This window comes from Pseudonaja textilis, chromosome 1, assembly GCF_049901715.1.
Source record: "Pseudonaja textilis isolate UNSWEBS1 chromosome 1, rPseTex1.2, whole genome shotgun sequence".
Taxonomy (NCBI): domain Eukaryota; kingdom Metazoa; phylum Chordata; class Lepidosauria; order Squamata; family Elapidae; genus Pseudonaja; species Pseudonaja textilis.
Genome location: NC_141990.1, coordinates 51,933,733 through 51,953,005, shown reverse-complemented (window position 1 = coordinate 51,953,005; position 19,273 = coordinate 51,933,733). Strand labels below are relative to the sequence as shown.

General features: G+C 40.7%; 1 protein-coding gene across 1 annotated transcript in view; it reads right to left on the bottom strand.

Annotated features, from left to right (window-relative positions):
• Nucleotides 1–19,273, bottom strand: part of DNAH14 (dynein axonemal heavy chain 14) — a 244,663-nt gene that overhangs the window by 25,271 nt on the left and 200,119 nt on the right. The window contains 6 exon segments of the mRNA XM_087929036.1: nt 94–250; nt 637–737; nt 4,085–4,294; nt 6,911–7,633; nt 10,516–10,760; nt 17,912–18,033. Of these exon segments, the coding sequence (XP_087785162.1) occupies nt 94–250; nt 637–737; nt 4,085–4,294; nt 6,911–7,633; nt 10,516–10,760; nt 17,912–18,033 (1,558 nt within the window).

Here is a 19,273-nt window from a genome sequence, read left to right as displayed (position 1 = left end):
TATACAGTAAATATAAATAATAATTTATAAACGAATACATATATACACATGTGCTGTACACAGAGGAACACATACACACTATATAATGCTCACCATGAGTATGGATGAGAATTAGTGGAGTTGTAGAATCAGATTCCTCATACATTCCTTTTAAATTAATTCCTCCAGTCTGAAAATACCTAGTTCCCAATTTCTCAGTTACAAATATTTGTACTGCATGGTTTAACATTTCTGAACGGAGAACTTTTATCTAGCAAAAATGAAAGTTATAATGACAACATCGTGTTTTACAAAAAATGTTGTAGTGTTTAGTTCTGGGTCTTGCTTAAAGGAGAAACACAACACATAATTTTTGCCACTCCCTTAACCCTCTTTTCAATCATGAAAACATCTAGCAAAAGACCTGAAAATTTCATCCTTTCCCACACTTGTCAAAAACCATGCCCTCACAGTCCTCAGAAACAGCAGGAGATGACAGTCTAGTCCCAAGCAAAAATGTTTGGCCCTCCCAATACAATACAGTTTCTGAAGTTTGTATGCCATTATCATTAACTGTCAGATATCTTTCAAATCAGCTAGAAACATGTTTCTTCTAGATGCCAAAATAGTTTAACCAGTAATATTTTCATTACTTGCCAGGATAAGTCTTTCAAATGGAGAAAGCTTCTCCCAAGGGAAAATTACAGGTATACTCTCCTCATCATCTTCACTTTCTCTTACTAGCTGTGATTCTGAATCTGCTAACAGATTAAAGTAATTATTAAATAATTACTGAAATGTTGAAATGTTTAACAATTATACTGTATAAACATTGTAACAAATTGATGCTTCTTTCAGTATTATAACTTTATTTAATGTAATGTAATTAAACTTTTCAAGTGTATTGTCTTGATCAAAATTCTTGTCATAACTTTTAACTGGGCGAAATTGTACTTCATAGAAAACAATTTTTGAATCAAGGTACCTCAAATGGACTAACTTACAGAACGTATCAAAAATATGGAACCTATGATTAATGAGGGAATTAAATTTGGGAAAGTTATAGCTGCTTTATTTCTAGTGGCTGTTGTTGCTCTACGGCTGCTGCACATGATCTTTATTTTCCCATGTTTTGACAGTTTCCCAGACAGTCTCATAATCCCTTGCTCACCCACCTAGAACTAACCATTTATCTGCCTGCTGGGAAGGAAGAGGGGAGGAGGAAATGTGGAAGGAAGGAAGGAAGTCATTTGCTTCCACTGCTTATTTGCCCCTCTCGGTCATTCTATTTTTTTTTATTTAGGTAAGGAAATATCTCTGAAACAACAACAACAACAACAATAATGACCCAATGAGGCATGGGTTGTCTGGTTATTTCTTAAGGTCATGCACAAGAAAGAAGATAATAAATCAGTACGCAAGTCAAGATGTTCTAGGATAGAGAAGTGAGCAATCAGTGTTTTAAAAGGCCATATAAGGAATAAAAAGGCCATAAAAAGTGCAAAAATATATCAGGAAAAAGCATATAATGTGGAATACTTATAAGTTCCTGCAAGACAAACCAACCAATCATTGAATAAACTTTTACATTTAACTGTTATCCTCCTACTCATTGGTCAGCAAATCATTGTTTCACATTAATATGCAAATTCTATGGAAAATGTGATTTATTTTATGTGGAAAAGTATTCTGGGTGTTCTGTATTGCTACATTAGCGTTCTTGTAACCCCCGTCCTGATTGGCCAGGACGCACAGCGCTCGGATTGGCTGAGTAAGCCGCAGCGATTGGCCTGTTGCGAATCTCCCGTGATTGGAGGAAACCGATCGCGGGGGATTCGAAACGGTGTCATTGGCCACGGCTGGCAAGGCAAGTTCAATATAAGCCGCCACCGATCTGAAGAAAGCCAAGCCGATCTCAGAACGAAATAAAAGAGCTTTAAAAAGGTCACTGAGTCTTGTGCCCCCTTTTCGCGATCGGCGAACATGACACTGGCGACGAAGGTGGGATCACGGAACTGATACCCCCAAGCACGTGGCGCCAAGACGAAAGCAGCCGACGAGATGGCCAGCAACATCGCGCCACCCCCACCCTTTAACCAGGCTATTGAGGACTGGAAATCGTACATTGATCGATTCCTGATGTTTCTGGAAAGTAGCAACCTCAAGGATGCGAATCGACAGAAAAAAAGAGCTGTGTTCCTGACACATTGCGGGCCCGCAGTGTTCAAGATGGTGAAAGCCCTCGCGAAACCCGAAGATGTAAAGGCAATGGACTGGACCGATCTCGAGCCTTTGTTCCGAAGTCATTATGCCCCCGCCGTGCCCACCCTCATCAGGCGGCACGATTTCTACCGAAGGGACCAGAAGGAGGGTGAGCATGACACTGTCCTGTAGTAATTCAACTGATCTCTTGCCTTCAAAGGATCAGATAATATGACTAACATTGACTAATCTTTTAAAGTGGCTTCAAGATCTTCATCTTCCTTAATTTTAGTAATCTAAATATTTTAACTTTTTGAATTATTTTATTGTTATATTTTTATACTGTGGTATTTCGGAATATGCTTATTTTACAAAAACCAAAAACATTATTTAAATGTAATTATTTATTTAGACTATACATGATGTCTAGGGTTCATTAAAGGTGGAGTTGAAATGCCAATTTGAATATAAGAGTTATGGGAAATGATGACATAGAACAAATTATTAGTTTACTCTTAGGACATCAATAATCTAGATTTGGTTTGTGCCATATGTAAGGCATGTTAGTATGTATATTACAGTGTTCTGTCTCGCCTTTCCTCTGTCCCAAAAGATGAAAGAGTACACAAACACACAAACACAGGCAGGAAAGCTGGCTCGGACTTCACAGAGTTAATTCTTTGGAACTGATAATATTCTTGGCATTCCACCACGTCCTGCCTGCCAAGTCTGAACTGATAACAAATAAAGTTTTACTCACAGAAAATCACAAGGCAGTCCACAAAAATAATCATTCACGGAGAAAATCTGAAGTAAGGTTAAACTTTGTCCTGTACAAAGTTTAAGGAGAAAACACACCCACTTTTATCCCCTGTGGGGTGTGGCTCAATGACTCAGCTCACTCTCTGACCCTCCCACGCCTCCTACGTTGCTGCTCATGTTTCTCCCTACGATGCTGCTTTGGGTCGAGCCAACACTTTTTCTCTTTACTCCCTGTCAGGGGCTGCTCCGACATGATTAATCTCAGGCTGTTCCTCTCGGTTGTCTGATGGAACCTGAGGCATTACCAGGGAGGAAGGTCCTGGGGAGAAATGCATTGCCAGAGAGGAAGGTCCTGGGGAGGAAAGCATTGCCAGTTCTTCTTATCTTCCAGGTCCTCTTTCTCTGACAGCATAGGCTCGGAAATCGGGGCCACAACATTACAGTTACATAAAGCAGGGGTCCCCAACCACCGGGCCACGGACCAGTACCGGTCCATGGAATATTTCCTACTGGGCTGCCGGTTTGCTGGGCACCGCCATCTTGTTTGATGAGAAAGTGCTTCCGGGTGAGCTTTTCCGGTTGGAAAGCGGCGTTTGGGTCCTCACGCCTTATTTTCATCGAAGGGGCGGGCTTCGAACGAAACTAAGGCGCAAGGATTCTTTCATCACCCAAGGCAAGGCAAGCCGAGCGACCATCCCGAGGCCGTCCCGAAGCGAAGCCCATCGACAAAGGTACAAAGGAGGAGTTGAAGGTGGCGGGGAGAAGCGGGGGATGGCTGGCTGGCCAGTCGCTCGGCTCGCCTTGCCTTGTCATGCGTGCTGATGCCGGTACCGGGCCGTAGATCATTTTGTGATGCTGGTACCGGGCCGTGGCACAAAAAAGGTTGGGGGCCACTGACATAAAGTACATAAAAGGCACAAGGCATACAACTTGCTGACTTTTGCACATCTATACATTTCCCATCTTCATTTAGATACATGATTTAATTTATTTATTTTTAACATCTAGTTAGAAAAAAACAATTAGCTCCTCTTCCAGGTGGTTTTGGAAGAGGTAGAGGTAAAGGATGTACAGAAACTTCAAACTTGCATTTTCTTGAAATTGTATAAGCTCAGAAAAATCATTATATTTTAGCAGTTACCTTGCTTTTGTGATAATGGTCTATAACATGTACTAATTAAATCATACACATTCTCACTATCCAGAAAATCTTTCCACTGTTGAGGATATGTTGACAGAGAACTGCACAATAGGCTGAATGCAGGTATTTGAGTACTCATGCACTGACATTCTTTCCACATTATTTCATTTATCCAGTAGAATGGAGCCATTTTGTTAAATACACATGAACCTAATAAAATAATATGAAACATTTAATTAGGACACATATAAGTATTCTGATTTTAATTCAATACATAAATTATAACCAAATTATTAATTTTGGCTGCAATATGTCCATGTTGTCATGATCATCCTGACTAGTGGATTGAAAAGCCAATCTGAGAGGCAGTCAATTGACCAATCACGACCCTAGAAGTTGTGACTAAAAGTAATATATGTGCAGAAACTGTTGTCAGTTTCAGAACCACCCTAAAGGGGACTTTACACAGAAGATATTTAGAAGAGAATTTATCTTTAGACCTAACATATTCAAGATGCCCAGTTTTTCCTTTCCTTTCCTCTTCTCAGCCATTTTGTAGAATAACGCTGTATCCTGTGGTAGTATTTAAACTTGGTTTAATCACCAGGAGGACACAATCAGTTTGCTGTGAGTTAATATTTCTTTGGCATTTTAAGAGATAGCTTGGGTAATGCCCAAGGGCGGGATTCTCCTGGTGCAACAAGCGGTTCACTAATTGCATGGTCTAAGAAGCTGTGCGCGCGTGCATAGCTATCACAATTATTTACCTTCAATGTTATTTCAGGGAAGTAACACAGCTGAGGTGCACCAATCCGTTCTGCCATGTGAGTCAGCTGAGCATATATAGATGAGTACAGCACAGGGACAGGTGGGCAGGCCCACATGATCGTTGGATCGAACCGGTTTGGATCGAACTGGTTCGGAGCATTGCAGCTAGGGATTCGCCCGAACTGGTCTGAACCAGGAGAATCTCACCCCTGCTAATGCCCCCTAAATTTAACAAAAGTCTAACACAACCCTCCTCTAGCATATCAATTATATATTGAACAAAGAGGAATGTTGTTCTGCCTAGACATGCATTTGATTGCTTTGTTAAAATAACTCATAAATGCATCTATATTTATAGTAATATAAAGTTTTCCTAATTTCTTCAATATATTGTTTTAACATATAAAACTTTATTTCTAAAGATATATTATGCTTATATGGTACTTCGTAGTGTGTTCTTCATGCACAATTGAATTGTATCAGGATAACCCAGAAAAAGGGATGCTAATTGTAACAATTGCAGAAAGTGTTGCATATCTTTACTAAGGCCAAAAGTGAAAAAGTTCAGCAAAGCAATTTTGCTCATGAATTCAAGATACCAATCCCTATAAAATCCTACAAAGAATGACATTACCAGGCATAATTTTTCTAGTCTGTTCTATTGAATCCAAAGAACTTCAGAACTGTAAGTGATTCTTGGCACCATAATTTAAGAAGCAATCAAAGAAACTGGAATTAGTTCAGAAAAAGGCAACAAAGCTGACAAGGAATTAGAAACCAAGTCCTATAAAGAATGACTCTAAGAGTTGCATATCTTTAGTCTTAGAAGAAATTATGGAGAATAAGATATGACAGCACTCCTCAAATATCAGAAAGGATGTCACATGGAAAAAGATCAAGATAGTTTTTCTCAGATTCCAAAAGAAAGAATCAGGAATAATGGATTTAAATTATTGGAAGACAGATTCCAGTTGAATATTTAAAAATAATAGAAAAAACCTCCTAAAAATAAGAATAATCCTACATCAGAACAATTTACCAAGCAAAGTCATTTTCCCTTTAACCTTCATCAATGTGTTCAAGCAAAGATTAGATACTTACTTGTCTGATATGCTTCAATTAAGTGCTGAGAGTTGTCAAATAGGAAAAAATAATTTGGATTTTAGCACCCAACAGGTGCTTGGTGAGTCTTGAAAGCCTGTGTGGCTTTCTAAAGCTACAATTCTATAACTGTAATACAGAAGAAATCAAATATCTACTTGGGAATTGATAGGTACTTCTGCTATCTCCACTGTTAAAATATTGGTAGATAAGAAAATAATAAAGCAACTGAAGGAAAACAACATAATTAAGAGACAAGAGAAAAGGAATTTATACAAGTCCCTGTTCACTGGTAGCACGGGATTGGCCAGAAGAGCTAAATAAGCATATATCTGCTATGCTTAGGAAGAAACATCTGTAGGAATAGATATCTGATCTGAGAAATGTCAGGAAAAGAGAAAAAAAGGTTTTTTTATTCATTTAATTGATTTTTTATTTCCATTTCCTCTTAAGTCATGTAACATAGTACAGGTAATTCTCAATTTACTATCTTTCATTTAGTGACTGTTCAAAGTTATAACAGCACTGAAAAAAGTGACATGACCATATTTCACACTTATAAAACACACACATAAGCACACATACATACATAGATATACAAACTCTTACATTTAGAAAATTAACTATTAATCAATGCCCGTAACATTAGAAATAACATATAAAGATTTGGCATATTTTTGATTAATTTTTCTCAGTATTCACATTTCTTATTTTGACAATTTTCAACCAACTTTATAATTGTTCACAAAAATTTTAGGGACAGCATTATAAAATCTAAAAGTAATTGCTTAGCTCAATTGAAATATGGTATGTTGATTAAATAGTTTTCTATGGCCAATTCTTACTATAATTTCCATGTATGTTACATATTTACTCAAGGATGACAAAATCAATTCCTGAGAGCACATTATATCTTTACACATTTTTTTATTGAAAATATGAATATTTTTTGTTTACCATTACAGTCAGAGATTGATGGTTGCTTAATATTTGCTATCATGCCAGAGTACAGGAAGAAATTCCACTCATTCTCTGATATAAATCCAAGCTTATTTGTGAATACATTTTCACCATAATTATTTTTCATGATTGCTGTGCAAAGCAGGAAAGCAAAGCATAGCTTATTTTTATTGAACACAGCTGAAGAAACTGTCTGCAAAATAAAAAAAACATGTAACACATTAATATTTGCCACATTTGCCAAATACATATGCAAGTCCTATTGGCTGAAAATAATGTATGTATCATGATATTTAAGTACCTCGTAGACATGATATGTTAGTGTCTCAATTATATCATCAATATGTATTTTGAAGTGATCTATCTCAGTCTCACTTTTCGTTAATGTTTCTTCACTTTGTACCTTATATTCACTTATTTTTGTACTTGAAAGAGAATCACTGAGAGAAATGTCACTTTTTTTCACATTATCTATAGAATCTACAAAGATCTTATGAAACCAATTCAGTGAAAACTGATAGACATGGTTGATGTGTACAAGTTCTGATATTACAAAGTAGAGCACAGCACCACGAGTTGCTATAGGAATATAGGCTTTACGCAATCCTTCTATGGTGACTTCTGTTGCTGCTGAATCTGCTACACGCTGAAAAATCTCTGATGAGGTAATTTTTGTTCGCTGCAAATTTTCAATGAGGGCTTGGTCATCTAAAAGGTGCCCTGTAAAAAAGTGTAATTGAATTGTAGAATAGAATAAATTAAATAATTTTATTTTGTAAATTAAATATTCACTTTATAAACCAGAAAGCAGTATAACAAGGGAGCCCTGTTAGCAAAGTTATGAAACTAGTACAATAGTTTTATATGACATTACTAGAATTATGCAGCTATTTCGATCTGAAAAGGTGCTGGAGGGAAAAGGAAACCTTGCTGCAGCTGCTGAAACCATCTTAAAAAGGCTGCATCTTTTCCTGGGCTCATATTGTAGCTGCCTGGTCCCAGAGAAAAACATATTTTTACTTATGGAGATGCCAGTTGTTGGGGTTCTTGTAAATAAAAGTTGCCAGGGGAATACACTGGGACTATAACAAACACGTATTTGGAGTTCCAGGAAAAATATGAACAGTGTCAGAAATACATGTTTCATTTCATGTTTGGAAGAGGGATGTAATATAAGTGATATATAAAGGGACATCAGCAAGTGTAAGATAATGAGAACTATCCCTCTGAACTGCGTATTTTAAAATACAAGATTCCAGCTCATTCTGTGTGTATATTTTTGTATACTAGTTATACTGGATCAAGGGGTATAATAAAACACAAACTGTCTTCTTGGACCATAAAGGAGATGGTGGGAGGTTTGTATTTTTAGACTTCCATGATTGTGTTAATATAGCCATATAATAAAGTTCTCTTGGTCATGTTTTCTTTCTTGTTTACCTGGGAAGATTGACATCAATCTGAAAGTACAGATCCCTTATCATCTTCTTTACAGTCCAAAAAGTTAGAGAGGATCCTTTCTGAACCTATTGCTCTACCCACATCCCTGCTTTGGGCTGTCCTTCCATATCTGACTGTACTCTTAAGCCTTTGTCCTGTCTCTCAAGGTCTTTCCCACATACCATTACATGTGCTCATGCTACACCAGCCCCTTATGTGACCTGTTGCATCCTTCCACACCCTGCAGCAGCCATCCCAAGACATGCTATGCTCATGCAATGCCAGCCCCTTGAATTTATAACTGCCTGCCATCTTCCCCAATGATTTTGCTTGTTGAAGTCTGCAGGAAATTGCTTAATGGCCTGTGGTTATATATTTATTTATTCAATATCTATGCTGTTCATCTCATTGATACAGCAACTACAATGACTCTCACTTAATGATGGCAATCAGGAGTTCAGGTTTGCCATCACTAAGTGTTGTAGTTACAGGGCATCATGCTTTACAATTGCATTGCTTATCCATGGAAATTCCAATCCCAATTACTGGTGTTAACTGATTTTTATTTATATAACAGAAAGCATAGAAAGTTATAGGAAAGCATTTGGGGATCATCTACATGTGGGATTCAGCTGGTTCTCATCAGTTTCCCCCAACTGTTAGTTAATTGCTTATGCAATTTGGAGAACCGACTAAAAATAAAGTGCAAGAGAGGGTTTTCTCTCTCTCTCCCCCTTCAGTTAATAGCTCTGGGCAGACAGCAAGAATCACTTAACAGTTGCAGCTAGAATGCAGCCATACAAGCTAATCAAGTCAATAAACAATAGAAACTGACAGCATTAGGGCAGGGAAACCCATCAATCACTCATCTAAGGATAGGATTAAGGATAGGATTGTCCTTCAGGAAGAAGGACAAGATTACAAACAGTTTCATTATAAAGAGTATTAAGTAACACTTCTGTGATCAGCTGATACTCCCTGGAGTTCCCCAAGACCTTTATAACTGCTACAGTGTTGGCTACTTGTTTCTTCCTGGGGGAAAAGATGCAGGAGAGGACAATGATGAAGCTTGATTATACAGGAATTTAATGCATGTGTGGTCCAGCCAGCTGTATTGCTTCTGCTGTGAAGCACCCAATTTAGAACATAGAGAATATAGAATAATAGAGTTGGAAGGGTGAATGGCTTTTGGCAGCATGCCCAGGCTTTCAATTATCATGAGCAGCTGCTCTTAGTTTCCCTCTCAGCTGCTGTGTTTGCTTTGGGGTTGACTTTTTGACCTTTTTAAAAAAAGGTTCCTGGCACTGTCCTTTTGGGGTAGACTTCCCTCACTCTTTTTGAAAGCCTCTAGAGATGGATCACCCACCAACTTCTGATTGTTCTCACCCTTAGGAAATTTCTCCTTAGTCCTAGGTTGCTTCTTTCTTTGGTTAGTTTTCATCCATTGTTTCTTGTTGTGCCTTTTGGTGTTTTGGAAAATAGATTGACTCCCTCATTTTTGTAGGAGCCCTTCAAATTTCCTGACAGAACAATTAATCAGTGGAACAACTTGCCTCCAGAAATTGTAAATGTTCCAACACTGGAAGTTATTAAGAAGAGATTGGATAACCATTTGTCTGAAGTGGTGTAGGGTTTCTTGCCTAAGCAGGGAGTTAGACTGGAAGACCTCCAAGGTCCTTTCCAACTCTATTATTCTATTCTATTCTAAATATTGGAACAGTGCTATTTTATTGTGCTATTTTATTGTGAGTTGGACTAAGGAGAAATTTCCTAAGGGTGAGACCAATCAAGTTGGCCATGCCCACCCAGTCACATGACCACCCAGCTCTGCCCACCCAGTCATTAGGGCAGAGAACTGGCTGTTAAATTATTTGAATCCCACTACTGGGATGATCATAAAATTACAATGAAAATTACTGTAAGAAGGTGTCCTTCAATTATAATTAGCATGATGCAGAATTATGTTAATAATAGTTGAAGAACATGTGAGTTGGCAAGTATCAGTTTTTATGCTAAATGAAGTTTATAAGCCTTTATACACAGATAATGAAACATTATTTCCAAAAAAATGAAGTTTTTGGCCTTTGAATTCTATTTAATAACATTTTGTGCTTTCGGCAAAATAATATAAAATATATGAAGTTTTTCAAAGTTATATTTACCAGTTGTTTTTTGCAAAAGTTGAAGTGATCTTTGTTCATATTCATGTAGTGCTACCAGATCAATTGATAAGCTTTCCATCAACGTGCAGTACTGTTTTTCAAGCTCAGGTTTTTCTTTATTTACAACTGCAGATAAAAGCTGATTTTGCAAACCATGGAATGTTAAAGTGAAGTTTATCATAGTAACAATATTGCATGTTGCTGGCAGAAAATGAGGATTGGGTTTCTGTGTTGTCAGATATAATCTGAAATAATCACAAATATTTATAAAGCTTTTTGCGTATGTTACATAATTTTTGATTTTTTTAATATCATAAAATATTATATTATATTTTATATTAAAAAGAATATCTAATATTGTTTAACATCCTGAATATTTTTTTCTAGAGCCAATTTTTTATTTATTTTCTTACTTGCATTTAATCTAAAATACTAGTCTATAAAGACCTCAGTGACATAAAACATGGCTATCTAATGTAAGGGAGTATCAATATATCACTGTCTGGTTATTAAGATCTGCATATTTGGAAGTTTGCTCCACCCCCGACTTTCAGAGTACCTTTTCCAGCATATGGAACAGGTCTGTTTGGCTCTTGCTTGACCTGAACTTTAAAAAAATCTGTAAAGTTGTGTTATGTTTTCAGGGACTTTCATTGGAAATTAATTTTAATTGGTAATTTTCTTTTTTAAATATTGAGTAGAACAACAGGACATTTCAACTTGCCAATGCTCATTATTGAGTTGGAGTGACTCAATAAGGAATAATCACCAAGGACCGTAAGAAATGTTCATGAGTTGGGTGGTTTGAATGTATAGAGCAGAAAGACTGTGATTAAGTCTACAGAAGTCTAAATTAAAGTGTTATGTCCTGAGAACTCTAGGAGTTCTCACTCAGGTCCACTCACTTTGTGTGGGCGTTATTCCCCCATTCCCATTGGTTGGTTCTCTCCAGCAGCCAGCTATAAAAGCAGGCTGCGGGGTCCAACCAGTTGCTGATTGCTGCGAGCCAGTTCCAGGCGTGGCAAGCACGGTCAGCCCTTTATTGTAAAATAAAGTATTGTTGCACTCATGCTCTGGTTCAGCCTCTCATTGCTCAAACTTAACACTGGCGACGAAGGTGGGATGGCTACCAGAAGCACCATGCAACCGCTGAGTCACTAGCCACCGATCCGCAGCCCAGAGAGAGCGATCGGCTGGCGATAAGGGAAACGCTGATCCGCAGCCAGAGAGAGCAGTCAGCCAACAAAACGAGCGATCAAAAAGAGCAAACGCTGATCCGCAGCCAGAGAAAGCGGTCTGGTTCAAAGTTAGAAGCGTCTGTAGCCGCTTGTTAGCCCCGCTACGGGGAAAGTGAAGCGCTGCGAGCCGCAGCCGCTCTGTATTTGGCGCGAAATTCAAACGGGTGTCATTTGAATTTCGAGCCAGTAGGAGACACAGCACAGCGCTGTAGGAAGTCACTAACGCCCACTTTTGGTGCGAATCAAGACACCTCCAACGGCTAGCAGCCAACGTGGTAACCCAGAGAGAAAAAGAGAGGGTAGCAAAAACCTCTCCAGAGCTGATATCACTAGTAACTCACGAGCCCGTTGTCCCAGAGAGATTTTTCCGCAGGTAGCCCAGCCGTTCCAGCACCATGAGTTCCAACCCAGTATTCCCGGCGTTTAAACCAGACGAAGAGAAGTGGAATCGATAAGAACCGCTTCAATCATTACATCGATGCGGTCGGCCTGGCGGATGCGGGAGAGCATCGGAAAAATCCTATTTCCTAATCTATCTGCGGAGCCACCATTTACGATACCGCGCAGCACTCGTGGCGCCGAGAGAATTGAAAACGTTCCGTGGTCCGAGTTGCTTGAGATCCTCACTAACCACTACGCTCCCAGGCCTTCACAAATCGCCAGGAGGTTCACGCCCGTATGAGGAAGCAATCAAGTAAGGAGACCATCAATCAATATATGGCCGCCTCAGAACAGCAGCCCTGCACTGCGGGTTTGGAACATACCTGGAGGACATGCTCCTCGATCAATTAGTTTGTGGGGTCAAGGATCTCAACCTACAGAGGCGCCTGCTAGCAAAAAGACCTCAACCTCGCGCAAGCGGTCGAGGAGGCCCTAGCAGCCGAGCTAGCAACGAACTCAGCCACCGAAATTCAGGGCCCAAGTGCCAAGTTGGCGCTGTTCCCAGTCCATTCCGAAGAGGTGGAAGCGGAGGAAACCCACAACGATGAAAACGACATCCACCGCCTCGCCAACGACAGACGATCGCAGGTAGGGGCCAAACAAGAATACACTGGTCCACCCAGGCACATCACACTGTGCCTAGCCTGTGGGGATCGCATCAAAGGGCCACCTGCAAGTTTAAAGGAGCCACTTGCAACTGCCATAAGAGGGGGCACATCGCGAGAGTCTGCCAAGCCCCTCAAAGCGCTGCACACAGACCCCGTCCTCGCACTCGGGACCACAGAGGCAAGTATTAAACTGTCGCACGCACCGCCTTGCCAGGCGTACTTGCCACACTGTTAGTAAAATTTCTCTCCGTTTCCCTAGAAGGTAAACCGTGCCACATGGAGGTTGACACAGGGTCAGCGCTCTCAATAATCTCGTGGAGCACCCTCAAGAGACTCCATCCCAGCCTATCTACTACCCGGCTTCAGAGATGCCAGTTCGGTCTGAAGGACTACCAGGGGAAGGCCATTCCCGTGATCGGCAGAGGCAAGTTCTTTGTCAGTTTTAGAGCTTTTAAAGGCCACCTACCTCTAGTGGTAGTTAACGGCAATCTACCCACCTTATTGGGGCTCGATTGGTTTCCCCACCTCGGCCTAGGGCTAACAGGAGTCCATGCTGTCTCAACCTCAGACACTGACTCCTTATTCGCTGACTACGCAGATGTGTTCAGCGAGGAGCTGGGGTGTTATAATGGAACCCCATCTCGTTCACCGTTGACCCCCAGGCAGTCCCAATCAGATTAAAACCACGAGAGTTCCATTTGCTATTCGACCAAAACTAGACGCTGAATTGGATAAACTACTAAAACAAGGGGTCATTGAGCCAACAGATTTCGCCAAGTGGGAGACGCCCATTGTCACACCCCTTAAAAAGATGGTAGCCTGAGAATTTGCTCGGACTACAAGACAACAATCAATAAATATTTACAAGTTAGCGCCTACCCTGTGCCCGTCATTCAGCACTTATTACACACATTCGAGCCGGGCAGTATTTTTGCTAAATTGGACATGTCTCAAGCATATCAGCAGTTCCCTGTTGATAACCAAACAGCGGAACTTCAGACCATCGTCACTCACAGGGGTGCCTTCCGATGCAAGCGTCTCCAATTTGGCGTAAGTGTTGCCCCGGTATTTTTCAATCCCTCATGGAGCGGATTTTACAGGGCCTCCCTGGTGTAGTACCCTACTTCGACGACATCTTGGTCTCGGCCAGGGACAGACCCCAACTCTTCCAGAGAGTGCGAGCAGTGTTAGAGAGGTTCAGACAGCATGGCCTCAAGTTAAAAAAAGAAAATGCGCCATTGCCACTAGACAGGTGGACTTTCTGGGTTATAAAATTGACGCCTCTGGCATTCACCCCTGGAGTCCAAGGTTAGGGCAATCCACGAAGCTCCCACACCAACCTCCAAAACGGAGCTACAAGCTTTCTTGGGGCTGCTGAACTTTTATGCATCCTTCTTGCCCCATAAAGCCTCAGTAGCCGAACCCCTACACAGATTACTAGACAAAAAGTCACCGTGGCACTGGGGGCACAAAGAAGACCAGGCGTTTAACGCGTCAAATCACTACTTACGCCAGAGGCAGTGCTCATCCACCGACCCCAACCTTCCTTTAGTACTGGCAGCAGACGCATCCCTTTGGAATTGGGGCGGTCCTTAGTCACAGACTCCCCAATGGCGCCGAGGCCCCCATCGCCTTTTTCTCCAGGACGCTCTCGGCCACGGAGCAAAACTACAGCCAAATAGACAAGGAAGCCCTAGCAGCTGTTGCGGCCGTGAAAAGTTTCACGAATTCCTTTTGGCCACTGCTTGAACTGGTCACCGACCATAAACCCCTCCTGGGCCTACTGGCTGGCGACAAACAGACACCTCAAGTCCTTTCCCTAGGATGACAAGGTGGACACTTTTCCTAGCGGCCTACTCATACAAACTTATTCACCGCCCGGGCAAAACTCTATCCCACGCCGACGCTCTCAGTCGCTGCCCCTTACCCGCTCCGGCTGAAGACCCAGCTCCTGTCAACGCCATTTTCAAAATCACCCAGTTGGACCTGCCCATCATCGCCCTTGACATCGCCGCTAAAACCAAGGCAGACCAAGCGCCGCCCAGGTGCTCGACTGGGTGAGGAGGGGTGGCCGGGAGGCAATGTTGATAACAAATTCGCACCCTTTAAGACTCGCATGCAGGAGCTGTCCAGTTTGCAGGGTTGTCTACTGTGGGGCACTCGAGTGGTCATTCCGACCCGCTGCGTACCCGAGTCCTGGAGGCGTTGCACGAGGGACACCCCGGCATCGTGAGAATGAAGTCATTAGCACGCAGCTACGTGTGGTGGCCGGGTCTAGACGAGGACATTGTCAATTGGGTAAGTTCCTGCAGCATTTTCCAGGAATCCCGTCCTGCTCCCCCCATCGCCACCCCTACCAGATGGGAGAGCGCCAGCGCCCCTTGGTCTAGAATCCATATCGATCTGGCCGGCCCCGTGCATGGAAAGATGTTCCTAGTGGTCGTGGACGCTTATTCCAAATGGATAGACGTGGCACAGCTATCCACGACCACCACACTAGCAATCACCAACGTGTTAACGCGCCTGTTCGTTACACATGGACTACCCGACTCCATTGTCTCCGATAATGGCCCACAGTTCGCATCAGTAGAATTCAGCCGTTTTGTTGCCAACCTGGGCATTCGCCACATTTTCACAGCCCCATTTCACCCTGCCAGTAATGGGTTGGCTGAAAGGGCTGTCAGGACCACCAAAGAGGCCCTCGCTAGGTTTGGCAGGGATGACTGGCACCACAAACTCGCACGGTTCCTGATGAGCCAGCACTCAACCCCCTGTACAGTCACCAATAAGTCCCCAGCGGAACTTCTAATGGGCCGGCGCCTGAGGACTGTATTGGACAGACTGCACCCTCAATACTGCCCTGACTCTCCCCTCGCTTCTACTTCGGGGGGTTAGACATTTTATGTTACAGGAGCCAGTATTCGCAAGGAATTTCGCTGGGGACCCACTTTGGATTCCAGGCGAGGTCATCGCCGTCACCGGGCCGAGATCGTATAGGGTAAGGCTGGAGGATGGTCGCGTCTGGAGGAGACACATAGACCAGCTTAGAAGGCGCCCCAGCACCCTTGCCAACAAGAATCCAGAGTCTCCAGTCGAAGAGGAACCACCACATCCGCCGCCCAGCCACATCGCACCCAACGACCAGTCTGCACCAGCGGTCGCTCCGGTCAACCCAAACTCGGACAACAGCGCCCAGAGATGTGACCAGCCTGATCCAACCCACGAGAGCTCGACCCCAGTAACCAACCCGGTGGTTTCCGAGGATGCCCAGTCCGGAGGGAGCGTTGGCGACACTATGCCGGCTCAACCGTCACAGACTGATACCGAACAGACAGACAATGTTCCCGAGCTGCGCCTGCCGGGTGCCAACACAAACCCCCGTCTACCTCAAGGACTATGCATGTTCGCATCTGGGGGAAGGGGTGTTATGTCCTGAGAACTCTAGGAGTTCTCACTCAGGTCCACTCACTTTGTGTGGGCGTTATTCCCCCATTCCCATTGGTTGGTTCTTCCAGCAGCCAGCTATAAAAGCAGGCTGCGGGGTCCAACCAGTTGCTGATTGCTGCGAGCCAGTTCCAGGCGTGGCAAGCACGGTCAGCCCTTTATTGTAAAATAAAGTATTGTTGCACTCATGCTCTGGTTCAGCCTCTCATTGCTCAAACTTAACATAAAGTATCTCTAATTTTAATAATAATAATAATAATAACAACAACAACAACAACAACAATAATAATGGTAGCAGTAGTACTTCAGGAACTTTTAACAAGGTAAAAAGAACAATATAAAAATATTTTTTCTTACATTGCATCTGCAATCTGCTTTTCTCTAAGTCATAGCAATTATTTTGCACATTATTGGATGAATTAATTAGGCTGTGTTCTGAATAATACATTTTCAGGCACTTAAAGTGTGGTTTCACCTCTTTTCCTACTGGGTTTCTTCTTTTCATTCTATATATTTTGTATGTCTTAGTCTCCTCATGAGGTTTAGTTTCTACTCCCATGATCTTTCTCCCTCACTGATTAATTATTGATTAGTTACATATTCATATGCCCTGTTTTAAAACAGGACAGGATTAAAGCATATACTTTTGAAAATATGGCATGTGGAAGTAGTTTCCACTCTTTCTCAACTTCTTGCAAGAATAGAGTTGACAACTGAATTGTGGGTTGCAAAGAAAGGGCAGGTTTATTTTCCACCCTGCTATTTTTTGGACAGTCTAAAATCTTCTAAGCTTCAGTTTTATAAGAGAAAATGAACACACACCTATGGTAAACATATGTCTTGCCTTAAGTTTAATTGTAAAGGAAAACGCTCCTTTTGCATGCTCAGATGATTTAATGATCTTTATCAACTGATACTTAGTTCTAGCGCAGCAGTATGAATCTCACTAGAGAAGTAATCTATGAGTGGCCACTGAGGTAGCTATTAGGATATCTGAAGAGAAAACTGCTTTAGAATGTACAGGAGTGCTCACACATATCTATTGTTAACCCCTTAAAATAGCTGCATCTTTTCCCAGATTTGTGTAGTTTTCTTCTGTAACATAATTACATAAATAATAATAAAATATATAATCATGGGAAAATATTGCATTAGGTATAAAAAAAATATTGAATGATGCTATGCATGCATACACATGTATTCTGAAGCACCTTTTCTCCTAGAATCCAAGGTGCTAGATAGTTCTGGTAGCTCTGTTGCTTGTGAACTGCACTGGATTTAATAGTGCATAACGCATTACGGCTTTCTGTGATGCACATGGTTTTATATACTCTGATACTGTTTTTAAAATAATTTTAATCTAGTAGTAGTAGACAATTTCCAAATAATGTTCAGCAATAAAATTGTAAAATCTGGTCATGACATTTCTGGTCATAACAGTGCAAATATTAGTACAGTAATATAGTTTTGATTTAGTGGTCATTATATTCTCTTATTGGGAATTTGCTTGGAAATAATCCACATGAATAAACTCTAACAAATATTTAAATATATCCCATGACTTGAGAATATTTAGAAGTCTTTATCTTTCTTTCAAAGTACAAATTCTTGTTAGGGTGAATATAAAATGCAGGCTTAAATTATTCAATTTATGCAAGCAATTACCGAAAGTCTGAATTGTACTGAATTTCAGAATCTCCTATTCTAATGAATTCTTGTCCTCCTTTTTTGTAGATCTCCTTGCTTAAGATTGATTTTATATTTGAATCCAATGTTTCAGGAAAATCCTAAAAAATACAAGACTGTAGTTAATATTACATACAGTAAGTAATTTTCCTGTTCTTTGAAAAAGGCACCTCCTACAGTAATTAAGATACTCTATACTTTGCTCTTTTTTGATGAGGAATTGCTTCCTGTGAGGAACAATAATGTATTGCTACAGCTTAACAATGCACAAAACATTATAAATTGATGACAATATAAGAAGCATGAATGAACAAGAATTCATATTTTATGTCTCACCCAGTCTTTCTCATGCAATTCTTACATGATGTCTATATGGATGTTGGTATAGAACATGTAGATTTTTTGGCAACATTTTCAAACATGAGGACGAGAATGACTTGCCCAAAATCACCTTGCTGGATTTTTGTATCAAAGGAGGACTAGAACTTAAAAATAAAAGTTGAAAACAGGACCAGAACTAAAATCTATTTCCCCATTTCCAGTCTAACCTCTTAATCACTAGCCAGATTAGTTCTCAATGCCTTAATAGCTGAAAACTAGAAGTGTTTTTATTATTCAACTACTACATTGGTAGGGAAGTGATGTCAGAGATAAACTAATTTACTGATTTCATAATTTGTATTGCATTACTAGAGTTGGGGTGTTTTATTTGATTATCCAAATGATAATTAAAAGATATCAGTTGGCTAGCTTTCGCTTAAAGCTACATTGTATAGAACTATGAAATTAATGTCCAAGAGAAAAACTACCAATTAATCTCCACAAGAACCACCACCAAGAAAAGGACTGTCCATACCACATGATAGCGAAAAACTAGATACAGTCTCTCCTAACCATCCTGTTTGCAATGGGTGTTCTAAAATCCAAGATTTTATTCAAACGGATAATATAAAAATAGTTTAATGAGATCAACATTTAAATTTTTATTTTTAATTCTGTGATTCAATTTTATTGCTTCCCCTTTTCCTCGTATAGCTCTTTCATGTAGAGATTTGGTTATATCATTAAAAAACTTAATTTTTCACTGAAACATTCCTTACATGCCAAATTAGAGCTCTAATATCTCTGGAAACATTCATATCAATTAAAAAGCCGTGGAATGTAATATCTAAAAAAGAGATTTAATCCTTTTCCCCATGCTAAATTGACTTTATGCAGAAATCCAACGTTAAAAATTGGGAGAAAGATGGCAATTTGGAAAAAATAGCTGAAAGTGGGGACATTGATTTGGGACCAATTGATAAGATGATGCGGATGAATTTATAACATATGCTGTACTAA